The sequence below is a fragment of the Impatiens glandulifera genome, chromosome 4 (genome assembly GCF_907164915.1).
Source record: "Impatiens glandulifera chromosome 4, dImpGla2.1, whole genome shotgun sequence".
NCBI classification, from domain to species: domain Eukaryota; kingdom Viridiplantae; phylum Streptophyta; class Magnoliopsida; order Ericales; family Balsaminaceae; genus Impatiens; species Impatiens glandulifera.
Window position 1 is genome coordinate 34,171,189 of NC_061865.1, and position 18,639 is coordinate 34,189,827.

At 35.9% G+C, this 18,639-nt stretch overlaps 1 protein-coding gene across 1 annotated transcript; it reads right to left on the reverse strand.

Moving 5' to 3' along the window:
* Positions 1-1,358: 1,358 nt before the first annotated feature.
* Positions 1,359-4,675, reverse strand: LOC124936277 (ubiquitin-conjugating enzyme E2 variant 1D). Its single transcript, XM_047476760.1, has 4 exons — positions 4,480-4,675; positions 2,881-3,020; positions 2,496-2,621; positions 1,359-1,735 (listed from the first exon to the last, which is right to left on the reverse strand). Exons 1-4 carry the CDS (start codon positions 4,511-4,513, stop codon positions 1,595-1,597), a joined length of 441 nt encoding a protein of 146 aa, XP_047332716.1. The 5' UTR covers positions 4,514-4,675; the 3' UTR covers positions 1,359-1,594.
* Between the last annotated feature and the right edge of the window lie 13,964 nt (positions 4,676-18,639).

The following is an 18,639-nucleotide window of genomic DNA, read 5'->3' on the forward strand; positions in this document are numbered from 1 at the left end:
TAAAAAGTATGACAAGAGCATAAATTCGATAATTTTAGACTTTATGACATTTTTCTGAACAAAAAGAACAATCCATGAACAAGTCAAGAGTGAACTAGTAACTCTCTCTTCAACTTCTTCACAGATGTGGAAGATTGGGTGATTCACAGTTATAGATGAAAAAACTTTTGGAAAAATGAAAATATACACACAAATTCAGTAACTGAATGATCATTACACATTTAGATCAGCATTCAGACTCAATAATATAGAATAGTTTTATATAGACCATTGTTTGGGTATAAGTCATCGAATTCAATCACTATAGGTAGCACCTTTCATTGTGATGAACATCAACTAGAGATAGATCAACTGATTTGGGTGAGTTCCAATATTAGAGTTTTGACCGAACTTCTACAACTAATCTCATCTTCTCTAGGTTAATCTATGCAGTCTCCCTATTCTAGTTATTTCAGAATTCTAATTTATTATTATATTTATACACATTCGGGTAGGGTATTCATCAGTTCAATTTTTGAATTATTCGATTTCATCAGTTCGGGTTCATCAATTTTTTCTTTTTTTAACTAATTCAAAAACGAATCGAATTCGTATAAAATCTATTAAAACTTAACCGAATTCGAATTTGATTTTTCAATTTGAATAAATAAAATTCGAACCGAATTCAATTTTTTTTAAAAATTTTATTGCCAAATCAATTTTGAATTTAAATTATTTGAATTCAAACCAGAGATATTATCTACTAAAAGTCTAGGTAAAAATCACCCAAACGATTCTTAATTACTTACCGTTGATCTTAAATATTCGGCGGCTGAACGACGGAAGTAAAACAGTTTTGACGACTACCAAACAATTAGTGAAGAATTAGTCAAGAGTTTTAAAGATTCTTAAAGTTAGAGATGATTTCGATGGCTGAAAGGACCATAAATGCAGAAAGGTGGACAACTGGATGGAAGGGAATGGGAACTAGAGATAAATATTTTATTAAGTTAGATAAGAATATTAGGGATCTAATAGAAAGTCTATGGTAATTTAATATATATACTTATTTAGTTATGTGTAATAATAAATTATATATTATATATTAAAATATATAATTAAGATAAATAATAAAAAATGAATTCGATTTTAGTTTTAGTTTCGAATTTAAACCCAAACTCAAAAACCAAACTGAAAAAGTATTTGAATTCGAACGATTTCGAATTCAACTCAAACACTGAAAATAAAATTCGAATTCGATTCGAAAACTGAAAATGAAATTTGAATTCGATTTATTCGAATTCGGTATAATATTCAGTTCAGACCAGAACACCATCATACAAGATTTGTGCCTCCAGGAAGAAAAGAATGAAGAAAAAATAGTTTATTATAATAACAATCATGTAAGAATTATGTTTTGTCTAAATCATTAACTTAATACTGAATTTCATACAATGCCACTAATAAAAAAAATCAGCTACTAGATTAAGAAAAGGAAGAAAATAAATCACAATATAAGCCCAACAAAGAAAAGGAAGGATTCACCATCAATTTTTTTTCTCGAAGTTTGGAGTGATCAATTCTTTTTATACAGATGATGAATTTGAACCAGACATTAGAAAAAGGTACCTTCAGGAGGCTGCACAAGCTTCCTATTATGAGAAGATGCCATCTCCTTTTTCAGCTGAATCAGTATGTCTTCCATTGTATACTCTCGATGCCAATTCCCCAGGATTCCAAATTTCTTTGATTCCACCTGTTCAAGACAACATTAAATGGTATAAGGATTATCATACAGTAAAAACAAGTTGAACTGCAATACTGCATCGTGGTAGTGTCTTAGCGCCATCCGTAAATCAAATTGTTCTATTTTAGTTCTCTATCGCCCAAAACCACGTTATCAAACAGGACCTAAAAGGCACAATATATGATTCAACAGCTCTCCCAATTTTAAGAATTTGGACACTCTTCACTTAGATTGTGGCTTTCCTTTGAAAACACCACCATTTTAATTAAATTTCTTATCTAGGTGTGGATATCCGATGGAAAACAGGGTGTATCTCAACTTAGTCTGGCCCAGCTTTAGATACGCGCCTAAAGAACGTGTCAGGTTATAGAATTTTTCTTCCAGCAAGAGGCAGTGTCCAATTGCGCCCAGTCATTGCCCAAAAATTCGTCTTCAACAAACGTAAAAACTGTCAAAATTTTATGATAATCAAATAGTTGGATCATTGACAGGAGTCATTTGAAGATGATGAGAGTTTTGTTCCATCTAGCAACTTTTCACACCAAAGGTATTTGGATCTGCATCTAGGAATTCATTATTAAAAGTGACAAAGGATACCTTACTACTATTTTTCTACTACAACATCAAAAGAAAACAAAGATCAGATCAATTTCCCTTTTGGAACCATGGAAGTATCAATCTGACTTGATACAAAGAATACTTATTGACAATTAAAAACAAAGAAACACAACCTTAAAGTAATGAAATAAAGGTAATACAATGTTCCTACCAGCCCTGTTTCATGGTTGACACAAGCCACATTGATCCTAGAATGGAATCGAACACTTGGCGGCTTCTCAGGGTAATCCTTGTCGCAGAAAAGCTTCAGTTGATAAATGCGGCCTTCATGTACTGACTGGTCCATAAATGTAGAATCTTGACATTTAGATGGTGAAACCTCTTAAATTTTCAGAAAAATTAAAACAGATTATTTATTGTTTTCATCTAATTAGTTTAACTGGACAGGATGATACTTTTTAATAGAAACAAGGTCCAGTGAAAGTATAGTAACATATTATAAGTTAAACATGTGTACACCATAGTATCATAAAATCTATTTCGTTTTAATTGTAACGTAATAAGGATATAACCCGTGAAAAGAAACAAGAGAGTACATTATGGGGGCCGATGATGGTTCCAGTCCAAGAGCGCATGTACATATCATCTCCATCGTCCATCCCGTAGCTAACAGTTCCATCTCCAATGCCCTTTTCTCCTCGTTCAAGTTCCTCCAGCAATCTGAAGTTTCTAGGAACTGCAAGAAATCTGGAATTGTTCAATCTTCAAGTGTAAACATAACTAATTATAAAAATCATGACAACGACACATGAACCATTATTAAAACATTGGCATTTCTCGACTTCTTAGCAAAAAACATACAATTTCCTGGATTTCTCAATATACATTTTTATTTCAAATATGAGTCCATCGTATTTTACTGTAGAGGAGGCTAGTTCAGAGAAACATTACATTCATGATTCCATCATATAGAACTATAGAATGGAAATACAGAGAAAATCACTATTCACAGAATTTCAATATAAAGATGCCTGGCATAGGACATCCATGAGTCCCATAAATAAAGTTATGTCAGTCTTTCATGCTTGACATACATTTATTCAAGCCAAAAATAGACAATTACAAGAAAGATCACAAACTTGAACCAACAATCCACATCAAGAAAATGCCTTCAATTCACATGAAATCCTAAAGAATCATAAAAAATAATGTTATAAATCGATGACGATTACAAAAACAGAGTAAGTAACACAAAGGACTTTCACTATATGTTGAAAAGTAGGTTATAATGAAGATTAGAGAAAAAAAAAGAGCAACTAAAACCTAGTGCAAAACACATATTTATACAGGTCCATACAGTGTCTTGCAAAATTCACGATTTCAACAGTGGGCCAGCACAAACCGATGGGTCACCAAAACTCTAACAAACAAGGTAGTCATTCAAGGATACACCAGAAGTTGTTGAATACAAGTTAAATAAGGGGAAGATGAAAGAAAACATATAATCAACGAGTTCTAATCTGCACGTAACTACTGTATGTCTTCAAAATATATAATCTATCATAAAAGCCTTTACTAAATGGAGAAAAAAGAAAGACCAAAACAATTCTAGAGTAAGCAAGACTATGAGCCTCTCTTTTTGATGATAAATTCTGAAAATACAAAGAGTACCATGCATTGCACTGCCAATTTAGCATCTATTGGCACTGTCTTTAAAGAACACTTGCCTTAAGTTCTCTAACTTCTATATTCAGAAAGTAGATCAACATCTAAAGGATTCAAGAGATCATCTTCACAAAATGGAAAATGGATGGATATTCAAAACAATTGATCATATAAAGTCGAATTGAATATTTTCATGAATACACAAAATCTGTTTTTGGCACAGAACAAAGAAAATTATAACTCAAAATCATTAAAACGAAAAACACAAGAACACTTTCACAATTTATAACTAGGTTAACATGAGCGTCAAACTTATAACAAATAATGTAATCCGTTTAAGATCAATAGACAATTTACAAAACCCGGTGCAAGATTATGCAAATGAGAAATTCTGTGTAAGATTGAGAAACTAATTTGAATCAATTTACGGAAAAGATATCCAATTGAAAGCAGCAGCTGCTGCTAGTAGGGAGGCAATGGGACAATTGAAGAATGAAAATCTTACATAAAGAAAAAAACAGAATTCTCACCTACGACACCCGATCCTCCTGAGCCGAGCGTCATAACTAAGATTCCGTCTGTTAGATTTTGCTCAGATCTATGCTTCTGTTTATTTATGAACGAACAATCGCGCAGACTTTCATTTATACGGTTTTGTGTTTTGATTTCAATTTCAATTTTGTGAGTGAGAGAAAGAGATGGAGGGGTGAACCGTGAGCGTCTAGTATCAAACCTTTTCAAAATGATAGGTTTATTATTTATTACATCACAAAAAATAATTATTTTAGAGTATAAGTCAAAAATAATGAAGAGAGAAGGAAATTAAGGTAATATAAAGAGGAACATAAATTTTAGAACAACAGATCTTAGGTGAATCATTTAAGGCAGAACGATTGGACATTGGCTCGGGTCTGGTACAGGGCAAAGTAATATTGAAGGACATTTCTTTTCCGAATTTAAAAATAAATAAATATACTTTTCAAGGTTCTAACTTAAGATAAAAAAAATGGAAAATATTTTATCTTAGATTTTCCCACTTTTTCTCCACTTCAGAGGAGAGAAGGATACTGATCTTGTCCTCTTAAGAGGAATCTGGCAACCAAATGGATCATCATAATGGAAAGGTTGTGCATTAATGTTCAACGATTTGATTGGCTACTTCTACTTGATTGTGTTATTGGAACTGATATTTTTGTCACCACCAAATGATTCATCTCTGTTTCTGGATGAATTCCAGCAAGGTTGTGGCTGTTAAAGGGAGGATGAACCGAATAAGGAATCAAACAGCTTGCTCTGTTCTACTCGATCCATGGTCTTGTTCATAGAATCTGGTTCAAGATCTCTCAGCATTTGTTGGGCTCTTTCGTATGGGTTTAAATGCGATTCTGCATCTCTCGGGCTATCTGAAACTGCTAATTTGCCCATTTTAAATTATCCTTAGCCTCCCTAATTCTTCCTTGTTTCATCAAACAGATGCCCAAATTGCACATCTTGTTGGGGTCAAGTGATATCAGTAATGCCTTACGGTAAGCATCTTTTACTTTAATGTAATTATTTTGTTGCATAAGTGTCCATCCTAGATGTTGTTTTTGGCACAATTAGAATCCCACATCGGAAGATGATGGGAGTGAAAGAAGTTTCTTAGTATATAAAAGAAACTATATTCACAATTAGCATAAATCCCACATCGAAAGATGATGGGAGTTGGGGAAGTTTCTTACTGTATAAAAGAAACTCTCCCCTCTTTGGTTTATTGCACCCAAATTTGTATCTCTTCTTTCTTATTAATTGATAGCTTTAGTGCTCGGAGACGTAGGCAACATTTTGGCCGAACTCCGTTATCAAATTCTGTTAGTGTTCTTTCAGTTTGTTTTTCTTCTTTTGTGGTTCTGTCAGGGTTTTTCCCAACAAGTGGTATCAGAGCCGAAGGTTCGTCCTTGGCATGGTGGAGTCTTCAAAAGGGGCGTCAACTCCTTCGTCATCTTGGACGAGGGCACCGATGTCGAATTTGAAGTTTGCGGTGGAGATCTTTGATGGAACTGGGCATTTCGGCATGTGGCAATGTGAGGTTCTAGATTGTCTTTTTCAGTAGGGTCTAGATGTTGCTATTGAGGTCGGAAAGCCAGATGGTATAGAAGAAAAAGAGTGGAGTATCATGAATCGGTTGGCGTGCGGAACAATTCGATCGTGCCTGTCCAGAGAGTAGAAGTATGCTGTGAAGAATGAAACTTCTGCACAGAAACTATGGCAAGCATTGGAGGACAAGTTTCTGAAGAAGAGTGGTCATAATAAGCTCCTTATGAAGAAGCGACTGTTACGGTTTGAATACCAATCAAGTACTACTATGAATGAGCATATAACTAAGTTTAATGAATTAGTAACAAATCTGTTAAACCTTGACGTTAGGTTTGAGGATGAAGATTTGGCTTTGATGTTGCTATCGTCCCTTCCTGATGAATTTGAACACTTAGAAACAACGTTACTTCATGGGAAGAGAAATTTTTCTCTTGATGCTGTAAGTTCTGCTTTATATAGTCATGAATTGAGAAAGCAAGATAAAAAGAAAAAGCAAAGTAGGTACAACAGAAGAAGCATTGATGGTCAGGGGCCGTCAGCAGAGCAAATAAAAAGGGAAAGAAAAAGATATGAAAGTAGAGTTGCCAAAGATGAATGTGCTTTCTGTCGTGAGAAAGGACATTGGAAGACTAACTGCCCAAAGTTGAAGAAGAAAGAGAAAGATTCTGAAGATGCAAATGTTGCAGAAAATAAAGGTGATGCAGATTCAGAATACTCTTTATCGATGTCACACACAACATCACATCCTGATGCGTGGATATTGGACTCAGCCTGCACTTATCATATGACACCAGTTCGAAAGTGGTTCTTTGACTTTAAGGAGCTGGATGGTGGAGTTGTTTACATGGGAAATGCTAATACATGTAAAATAAAAGGGATAGGTTCAATCGATCTGAGAAATGAAGATGGATCCACCAGAATTATTAGAGATGTTCGGTACATACCGAATATGAAAAAGAATCTCATTTCTTTGGGGGCCTTGGAGTCGAAAGGCCTACATGTGAAATTGGAAAATGGAATTCTTAGGGTAATATCTGGAGCGCTAGTGATATTGAAAACTATCAGGAAGAGTAATAATTTGTATTACTATCAAGGTAGTACAGTTAATGGGACATCATGTGTATCAACTTCCGGGAGCAGTAAGGATTTAGAGGCAACAAAACTATGGCATATGCGATTGGGACACGCTGGTGAGAAATCTATGCAAACTCTTGTAAAGCAAGGATTATTGAAAGGTACAAAAATTTGTAAGTTAGATTTTTGTGAACATTGTATTCTGGGAAAACAAAAGCGAGTAAAATTTGGCACTGTTATGCATAATACCAAGGGTATTTTGGACTATGTGCACTCTGATGTCTGAGGACCTGCCAAGACTCCTTCTCTTAGAGGTAGACATTATTTTGTTACTTTTATTGATGATTTTTCCAAAAGAGTATGGGTGTTTACTATGAAGAATAAAGGTGAAGTGTTTGAGATTTTTCTTAAATGGAAAACTCAAGTTGAAGACGAGACAAGAAGAAAGATCAAAATTCTCCGGACTGATAACGATGGAGAATATAAGAATGATCCATTCCAGAAGTTATGCCAAGAGTGTGTCATAGTTCGACACTTCACAGTTAGAAAAACACCACAGCAGAATGGAGTATCGGAACGTATGAATAGGACATTGGTGGAGAAAGTTCGATGTATGTTGTCTAATGTTGGGTTAGACAGGAAATTTTGGGCAGAAGCTGTGTCATACGCTCAACATTTGGTAAATCGCCTACCATCAATAGCACTTGGTGGCAAGACTCCATTAGAGGTATGGTCTGGAAAACCTGCAACTGATTATGATTCTTTGCATATTTTTGTTTCTATTGTATATTATCATGGAGTTGAATCAAAGTTGGATCCACGAGGAAAGAATGCTCTTTTTATGGGATTTACTACGGGAGTTAAAGAGTATCGCCTCTGGTGTTTGGATGCAAAGAAAACCATTATCAGAAGAGATGTTACTTTTGATAATTATTCAATGTTGAATAAGGTAACACCAGACAAGATTGATTGTACTCCGCAACATGTGGAGTTTGAGTAGATAAAGATAAGCCCAACTAGAAGTGACTCTCCGACGATAGACGAAGAGTTAAATGTGGAAGAGGTTCTGACCCAATAACCTTCAGAACAACGTGAATCAATTTCTGTAAACAGGCCAAGACAAGTTGCTCAAAAACCCGGTCAGTTTGTTGACATGGCGGCCTATGCACTTCTAGTCGTAGATGATGTTCCATCCACAGATGTCAGTCGAAGTACTGAAAATGGAAAAAGGAGAGGTGTTATGGAAGATGAGATGCAATCTCTTCATAAGAATGAGACATGCAAGTTGACGCATCTACGAAAAGGGAAGAAAGCTATTGGTTGTAAATGGATCTCTACTAAGAAAGAAGGATTTCCTGAAAAGTTTGATGTTCGCTACAAGGCAAAATTGGTAGCTAAAAACTACGCTCATAAGGAAGGAGGTGATTATAATGAGGTACTTTCTCCTATTGTTAAACACTCTTCCATTGGAATTTTGTTGGCCTTGGTAGCGCAGATGAATTTGGAGCTAGCTCAATCAGATGTGAAGACCGCAGACATACAAGGTCATTTGAACGAGGAAATCTACATTTATCAACCAGATGGATTCAATGTTGCTGATAAAGAAAATTGGGTTTGCAAGTTGAACAGATCATTGTACAGGTTGAAGCAATCATCGAGACAATAGTACAAGCGACTTGACAAGTTTATGATGGAGCACAAGTACACAAGAAGCAGATTCAGTTCATGTGAGTATTTGTGCAAATTGCAAGATGAGTCTTACATCTATCTACTCTTGAAGTTGATGATATGTTGATAGCATCAAAGAGACAATATGAAATTGACAAATTGAAGGCTCAATTGGGTAAAGAGTTCGAGATGAAAGACATGGGGAAAACCAAATCTAATTGTTTAGATTTGGTAAACATCTTCCGCGTTTGAGTCAGCGCTGAAGAGCGCCAATTGGAAGCACTGAAGGTTTATTTTTTAATATTGAAGATTAGTAATTGGATATTGTGCCAAGGTGGAGATTTGTTGTTTTTGGCACAATTAGAATCCCACATCGGAAGATGATGGGAGTGAAAGAAGTTTCTTAGTATATAAAAGAAACTATATTCACAATTAGCATAAATCCCACATCGGAAGATGATGGGAGTTGGGGAAGTTTCTTAGTGTATAAAAGAAACTCTCCCCTATTTGGTTTATTGCACCCAAATTTGTATCTCTTCTTCCTTATTAATTGATAGCCTTAGTGCTCGGAGACGTAGGCAATATTTTGGCCGAACTCCGTTATCAAATTCTGTTAGTGTTCTTTGAGTTTGTTTTTCTTTTTTTGTGGTTCTGTCAGGGTTTTTCCCAACACTAGATTCCCCAGTAATCGGGTTTCTTCTTGTTGGATGGAGACCTGGAATTTCTTTCCATGTGAACGGGCGATCTTGGTTTTTTTTTCCATTGAAAGGCATACCTAATTGAATCAAGAACAATTTGTGTTTCAACAATCTAGTTTGATCATCCAACCTCCCACATCTTTTGTAAAGATCTAAGAGGATGTTATCAAGAGCCTCTTGGGCTTTGATCTAAGCATCGATTTCTCACTGATTTGATCGCTTTTATGGCTTCCTCTACTCGATTCGGTTACTTCATCACGATTGCCATGTCTTTAAGAGCACTATCAACTCTGTCGCCTGATTTAATAGCCTCCATGAAAAGGAGAATTGATCTTTTTGGATATAATTACTAGTAGCTTCTTTTTCTTTCATCCAACAAAAATATCGGTGGTATCATGAAGAGAATTCCAGTTCAAGTATCGAAGATCTCTTAATTAAAGAGGACTGAGAATCCAAGACAGTCTTAACAAGTACAGATCGAAGATGAGAAATATGATTAATCTAACATGATTCATCTTCTAATCTAATCTATCGAGTCAATCTCTAACCTAACATCTATCAGTTAAAGTGAACCAACCTTCAATCATATAATCCACATAAGACACAAGCTATAATAGAGAATGAACGGATATTAACTGATGATTTACATTTTTTCTGAAAATAAAATTCACAAGAGTTAAAGTGCCTCACATACACCTTGTATTAACTTATAGCTGGAGGAAGAACCGTGTAAAGAAGTTATCGGCTGCAAAAACACTTCGTCCGAGGTGTCTTCTTATTTGTCGGAAGGATTCCCTCGGGAAGCTGTTGGATCCTCTCTCCCTTTTGGAATTATGGTATTCTGATTTGATTCTTCTACACATCCAATGAGCTTCGGATTGATTTGCTTTCTTACACAAAATCCGCTTTTCTGATCTGTCCTCTTACCCTATCTGAACTCTGGATTCCCTTTTGACTGTTATTTCACAACTGACCGGGAACTGAACTCGATTGAAAAATCAACCCTCTCAACAAAATAATAGAACCCCATTTTATATCTCCGTCGAAGGGCATGCTGGTCATTTAAAAATAAATAAATCCCTTTTGTTTTTTTTTTCATCTTTTGTATCTTTTGTTTTATTTTTCTTTAACAACCATTTTTTCAATGAGTGGATTTAGTAAAGTTTTTATTCAAATGAGTCCGAAATATTTATGGTGGATTCACAACCCAATGACCTTAAACTCTCTTTATGAATTAGCTCAAATGGTGCTTCCATAGTCCGAGTTACAATTTTTTGAAGTTCACTCTTTATTTAGCTTTCAGTATTCTCACGATTTCTTCACCCGAGACTTTAAACATTCACAACTTTCGACTCGGAGCTCCTAAAGAAATGAGCGAGTAGGCATTGAAAATGAATGATTCTTTCCTATAACTATCACATTTTGAGTTTCGACAAATAGAGTCTGTACAGACAATGTACATGGACTAGTCTCCACATGTACCAATTTTGTTACGGGCAACCTAGAGAATCAAAATCAAAAGATTACGATTAACATTGAGTTTTGAAAATGTCTCTAGTAAAGACTAAGACAATGAAATGTTAGTTAATGACTTGAATAATTGAATGCATGCTCAAAAATGCCCCTAGTAATGACTAGGGATATTTCATTTTCATGATGCAAAAGACAATGAAACATCAACTCAAGGCTTGAATAATTGAATATATGCTCAAAACTTCCCTTAGTAAAGACTAAGGTATTTTGTTTTCATGATGTAAAAGATAACGACACATCAGCTTAGCGCTTAAAAAATTGAATGCATGCTCAAAACTCCCCTAGTAAAGACTAGGGTATTTTGTTTTCAAGATGCAAGAGCGATGAAAGAAGACTTTGATTTCTACGTTGCGTGGTTAGCTTTGGACCAAAACACTTTCAACGCATAAGACTTGCGAAAAGTTCTGAACTTTCTCAACCAAGATGAAATTTAACTTCTTTTCTTTTCGACTCAACGCAGAGAATGTTATCAATCAAAGTCTCACATTTTATACAAGCAATTGTTGCAAATTGGTAATCAAGTGACCGAATTTTGTGCTTAAGATAAGGCCTTGATAACTCTTTTTTTAGAGAGAATCCTTGAAAATTCCGAGTTTTAATGAGCTAATACTCATGGTATATATGCATACCTTTAGAAATAATCTTCATATAGTCGAAATGGTCATAACTGTACAGGTCGAACGAACATGCCCTACCTTGAAGAGCATTCACCACGATGTCGTTTAGAAGGATGAAATGTGGGTTTAGGACCTTCTTATTCCCGTTTAATCTGATTGAAGTGCCGTCGTTTGAGAAAATGATCTGCATTTCTAAGATGGTTTTCGCTGGAAGTGCTATATTGAAGGTGTGACCCTCCGATGGAACTTCAAGAAACTCAGCATAGACAGATTCATTGAATGAAATAAACTTTTCTTTGACCGTCGCCGTAATCGAATCTCCGACCACGTTTGTCGTCTTGAAGAACTCTCGGACTTCCTTCTCTAGAAGACGAACAGACCGCCAACATATTTCCGGAGACCAGAATACTGTAGAAAGTGAAACATATCAATGATATCTTGTTAATCAATGGTGTAAACCGAGTCAAAGTCCACATGCAAGGTGTTGTGACCAAGAGAGATAGGTTTCTTATCATCCATTTAAGAAGAAGATGAAGATGAACAAGATTTCTTTGAGAGAAGGCAGAGAAAACTAGGTATCTTAGAAACTTGTAAGCGTAAAAGCTTCAAACACATGCATGATGTCCTTAAATAGAATCCGAAAGGTCACATGTCTTAACCGTCACTTTTGACAAAAAGGGCCCACCAATTAATGTTAGATGCCTTTTCCCAATGGAGGTCATCATTAACTGAGTATAAACCAAAAATAATTTAATATTTAAGGGTATATTAGTCATTTTCCTTAACATTGGAAGACACGCGTCTTTAAATTATTAAGAGATGACTGCTTTAATGTTTGAGAGGGAAATTTAGATGACATCGCATATATATAAATGACAGTTGTCCTCAATTAGTCCAAAGATGAAGCATTTAACTGCACACGTAGTTAGACGTCTCATTTGCTTCTACATTCTAACATTTGGGTTGAATAGACGTCTATTAGACGCATGAGTCTTTTAAACGTAGGCGTCTAATCACGTTTGTCTTAAATATGTCTAAGCGTCTATTAGACGTAGACATCTAATTACGCATGGAAAACAAATTAGATGTGTGTCTGGTTAGACGTTAGTGTCTAACTACGCTAGTCTTATAAATGTCTAAATGTCTATTAGACTTCGACTTCTAACCGCGTAGGTTTTAAACCAAGACAATCCAACTCATAAGCACAGATTATGTAAGCAAGTATACATCTAAGTACTTGCTTTTCTGTTAGACGTCCTCGTCTAGTAGTCCAATTAAAGCTTTCGTTAACGTGCATCTGTTTGAACATTTTAAACATTAAGTTTCCCCCTCAATTTATACATTTTTATAGAATAAATAAATAAATGTTTTGAGGTCCTCAAGACCAAAAATATTTTTAAGGAAGAAACACTTAGTTTGTGGAAATGGAAATTGTGCCACTTGTTAAACTTCTAGAGCATGTTCTCAAAAGAGTGTGCTCAACGTTTCCTCCATGCACCTATCTTGTATCACCTACACAAAAATATATTTACATCTTTTGGTACCCACATTCACTTGGGTCCTCGGTCAATCAGTCCCTTAGGAATCCATATTTTAATTATTTTGATGGACTTCCCTTTTTGTGTAGTGATAAGTGTGTATGATTTAGGCTTAGTAGATGTCTTTCTGTTAGGAGTTGATCCCTTAACCTTAAAGGATGATTTTTGTTTAAAACTCTTTGACTTCCCGTTAGGTTTTGGTTTTCCAGACTTGCTGGTTGCTTCTAACTTAAGTTTCATCCAGCTAATAGTTGACGGAACATAAATAATCTCATCCTTTAAAGTTAGATCATCACAACTAGGATCAGTTCCATTATTAGTTAAACTCCTTTTAACAAATCTTATTGACTTAAGCTTGTCAGTTGCTGAGTTTAACTTCTTACAGGATTTGTTTAAGTCATCGCTGTCAAATCCTAAATCGGATTTGCATCCGACAGGCCTCAACAGACTAATCTGATACTTGACAGCTTCTCTAGACCTTGTCCAAGAACTGACAATGTAAGTTAAACGTTGGTTTTCAGAAGAAAGAGTTTGAATCTTTTTCTTGAGCGTCTCATTCTCAAATGAGAGTTCATCCATGTTGTCTTCAAAAACTTTGGGTTCAGAGGTTTGAGAAAAATAGATTCATCATTTTCAGATTTAAACCTTATTTCATTTTGAGATTCAGATAATTTTCTATACTCCATGACCATGTCGTTTAGTGTAGCCACTAATTCATCTCGTGAAAACTTTTCTGAAGAGAAATAAAATACCTCGGATTCCTCAGAATCTTCCTCTTCTCTTGCCATGAAGCAAGAAACCTCTTCATCATCACTATCGTTGGATGATGAATAATCTAAGTTGCTTTGCATCCACTTGGCCTTGCTGTCAGCCGCCATGAGGGCCTTCAACTCGTTTTCGTTGTCTTTTTTCTTCTCATCACGTTACGGCTTCCTGCATTCCGATTTGTAATGACCTAGAATGCTACCGTTTAAACATTTAACATTTGCCTTAGATTTAACTTTATCATCATTGTTATTATTTGAAGAGCTTGAGTTAGAATTGATCTTCTTCATGATTTTGCCGAATTTCTTCACGAGAAAGAGCCATCACGTCGCTATTGAGTTGTTGCGCAGTTGTCTTTACTTCAGTGGTCACTAGTGACTCCTCAAAAGTCACCAAAGCCTTGGTTATGATGGTGGATGTGGGGTGCTCCTCTCCATTCCTTGAGTTCAACTCGAACTCATAGGCCTTTAGATCGGCAATCAAGTCGAATAACTCCATCTTATTGAGGTCTTTGGACTCCCTCATCACCATAGTCTTGATGTCCCATTTCCTGGGCAAAGATCGCATGACTTTGATTGCAATCTCTCTATTTCTGTAAGTCTTTCTCAAGGTAGAAAGAGTTGTGATGACCTGGTTGAATCTTGCATCGAACTCAGACATCGTCTCTCCAAGACGCATCTTAAAGTTGTCGAACTGCTGAGTGGCAACCGTAATCTTGTTCTCTTTGGTTTGATCGTTGCCTTCACACAATTGAGTTAGTCTTTCCCAAACTTCTTTGGAAAACTCGCAAGATATGATGTAGTTGAACATGCAATCATCAAGAGATCGATATAAGATATCCATGGCCAGGTTGTTGAGGTTGTTCTTCCTCTTATCTTCATTTGTTCATTTAGATTTGTCTTTCTCAATCTTGATAGGACCTTCGGTCACAACACTCCACATGTCATCATCTAAGGATGCAAGATGAGCACAAACTCTTTTCTTCCACACGATGTAGTTTTCTTTCGAAAACATAGGAATCTTGGAAGAGTTGGCATCTTTAGACATGATTTAGGTTCTTTAGAGGCCTGAGAGTAGAAAACCTTGCTCTAATACCACTTGATAGGATTAGTGTAACCAATAGAGACTAGTGTCTGGCTATTGATAACAACCTGTGACAAACAATTTGATAGTAATCCTGTGAGGAATTAATATATGTTTTTATTCTTCATAAATCCTTCGAACTCTTGAAACGATTTCAAGTGTAGAAATGTTCGTCAGATTTGAAACTTTTGAACCAATGAAAGATGAATGACAAAAAGTAAAGAAAGCAGTGAGTTGTTTATGGATATTCGGAGAAAACCCTCCTATGTCACCCCTTCTTCCACAACCGGAAGGATTTCACTAGATTCTTTGAATCAAATACAGCTTACTGAACTAGCTAACACTCTGTTGAACAGAACAACCTCTGTTCAACGTACAATATTATCAACAATATTCTCATAGCTAGACAGTAATTTGATTCTTTCTCTCTTGAACTTGAAGAATGTATGAAATCAGTAAGTGCAAGAGTAAGCTTGTAAATTCAGTGGTTTGAGATCCGGTAATTCGCCCATTGTCCTTGGGCATCTATTTGTAGTATAAGGACACCAACGGTCGAATCTTCTCATGGACACGTGACAAGAATCTATTGGAAGGCCGCCCATAGTACAAGAGTACAGAAGACTCTAAGCAAATGGATTGTGGCTGTATCGAACTGGTAGTGCGCTGAATATCCTCTCTGATATTGTTTTGTACTGGAAAAACCGATGGAAGGACATTTGCGTACGTGGCGTTCGTTCATTGAATACAATTAGTTAGCTTGTCAGACTACACAGGAATGAGTGGAGCAAAGTAGAAGACAGCTAGTTGATCGTGGGTAGACGTATGCTAACTTTAGACGACTACTGAAGTGAGGCATTAGACGTGCTTCATTAGACTACCAAGTCTAAGGGAGTTAGACGTCAACGTCTAATTGCGCGTTCCATTAGACCACCAAGTCTAATGGAGTTAGACTGCAACGTCTAACTATCTATCACATTAGACCATCAAGTGTAATAGAGTTAGACGTCAACGTTTAACTACGTATCTATTAGACTTCAACGTCTAACTACGTATCTGTTAGACTGTAACGTCTAACTACGTATCACTTCAGACTTGTCTGAAGGAGTTAGACGTCACCGTCTAATATCACATCCCATTAGACTACCACGTCTAATGGAGTTAGACTTCAACGTCTAATGGAGTTAGACTTCAACGTCTAACTACGTATTTGTTAGACTGCAACGTCTAACTACGTATCATTTTAGACTTGACTGAAGGAGTTAGACGTCAACGTCTAACTTTGCATCCCATTAGACTACCATGTCTAATGGAGTTAGACATCAATGTCTAACTACGTATCTGTTAGACTGTAACATCTAACTACGTATCACTTTAGACTAGTTTGAAGGAGTTAGACGTCAACGTCTAACTTCGCATCCCATTAGACTACCACGTCAAATGGAGTTAGACTTCAACGTCTAACTACGTAACACGTCTATTTAGCCTTCTTAGACCACGTCTAATTCAGCATAGTCTTATGCACCTGCACAAAACAAGTAGACAACTTAGAAGACAACTTAGCTTTATTCTAGATGAATATCTAGCTTTATTCACAACTAGACATCATCAAAATTATGTAATATTCATAACTAAACATCATCAATATTTCATTCTAAACATTATCAAACTTATGTTGTTTAATGTTTCATATCTTTTGACTTCTAAGTTAATTACTTCTCACTTAATTAACTCTTTTCTTTATTTTGATTTTACTTTTTCCCAACACATTGTCTATAAGGGACATTAGAATTATTTTCCCTTCTATTTGGACATAAATGTAAAGGGCGTTGGCATGATTTGTCTTGAATGTTGGAAAATCATTGTCCTCGAAGCCGGACATGTTGTGTTGTGAACAGGCAGAAATTATTCCTACCAGTTCTTTTAGGGTGGTGTTGGAAGGGATATTAGCCTTACTTAACTTGTTTAGGAAAGCCTTCTTGTGTTCATTAAATTACATTAGGATTTTTAATATTGAAATATTAACATTCATCCTTTTGAGTTGACTTAAGAGACTATATCTTGAATTTAGAGCTCTCGTCTCATTCTCCTTTCTTCTCTATGAGGGTTGTTCAAAGGTTGTGTGTGTGTTAGCCATCGTGATTTTCATGAAACTCGGTTAAAAATCGGTTCCTCCACGAATTATTGTGATCTTTGTCTATATAGTGACTTGGATAGTTACTTTTGGTTAATCTTTAATCCACCATTTTAAGGCCTTGCTAACAATGGCTTTAGACTTTTCTTGGTCCAAGGATCAATCATATTGACTTCCATCTAAGTGTTGTGGATAAAATCCAAAAATGTATCAATGTGGAGTTTCATTTCATCAATTTTGATCATGTTGACTTTATAATCTAGAAAAGGGTTCTTTGATATCTTTGGTTTGGAAATGATATTTTAGTCGATCAAGTCCTAAAGGAGATGCTTGAGGGTACTACAATTATCAGTAGCACGTCCCTTCATTTTGTGATAGTCACGCCAAGCACTCTAATATTTTCCCAAGAATGTATTTTTCTTGGGGTTAAAGGTTTGATCAAGTATTTCTTTTGAAGAAGTTCCATGACTTTACTAAAAGGAATACCTAGATCACCAAAGACTCTAGTTGGTCTGGGTGCCTTAAGAGTACATATGGATTTAGAATCGTCGACATATTTTCTTTGGTTTGTGGAGGCTTGATAGGGCCCGTCTTTGGATTGTCATTTTTTCCAAGAAGTTGCAACCATATGTACTTCAGCAAGTTCCTCAATGGTCTACAAATATACTTCTTTTAATGGTGATACTAGAGTAAGACAGCATCATCAAGATATTGGGGAAATATATAGAGTACCGTTGGCTCTCCAAGTCATAAAAGAGTCATCGTAGACATATACATTTTGAAAACGATTGAGGGATTGCTTTTACCAACAAAATTGGATATGGTAGGTAATTTAATACATATTGGAATCACTACTCGTTCAGCCGTTTTCATGGCATCTTTCGAGTCATAATGTTCGTTGATACCTTTTTCTTTAGCCATTTTAATAAGTTATGCTTGCATCTCGCCTTGCATAGCTCGAACTTGGGTCATTTGGCGTGTGTATTCGGTAGAGGGTGGCTAATTTGCTATTGGAATTGGTCTATCCTAAGGTCCCATAGGATTGAGCTCGTCTTTATGAGTCCCATGTTGAGCCTCTATGGTCTTTTCAAAATATTCTTTTGAGTCTTCGTAGTACGAGACTTCTTTTTGAGTTCAAGGAATAGTAGGATTGGGATTTATATGGGTAAACATGGACGGAATAGGATTGCTAGGAATGCGGGAGGAAGAAGGAATGTTTTGGGATGTGGATGGCATATACTTATTAGTCAAAGAACTCGTGATTAGTGCAAATTATTCTGTAACATACTAGAGGGTTGCCTTCATTTATTTGAACTCATCCGTGGAGTCTGTTTTAGGTATTGATGTTTCTTCAGCCATTTTGCGGTGTATGAAGCGTCCATTTATCGGATCTCTTTTTCTTGGTCCGTAGCAATTGTTCACAGTCGTAGACTGTAATTGAATCATAGAGAATGAGCATTTATTTTTTGATCCTGTGTATAGAAGAAAATGTACGACTTATTATACA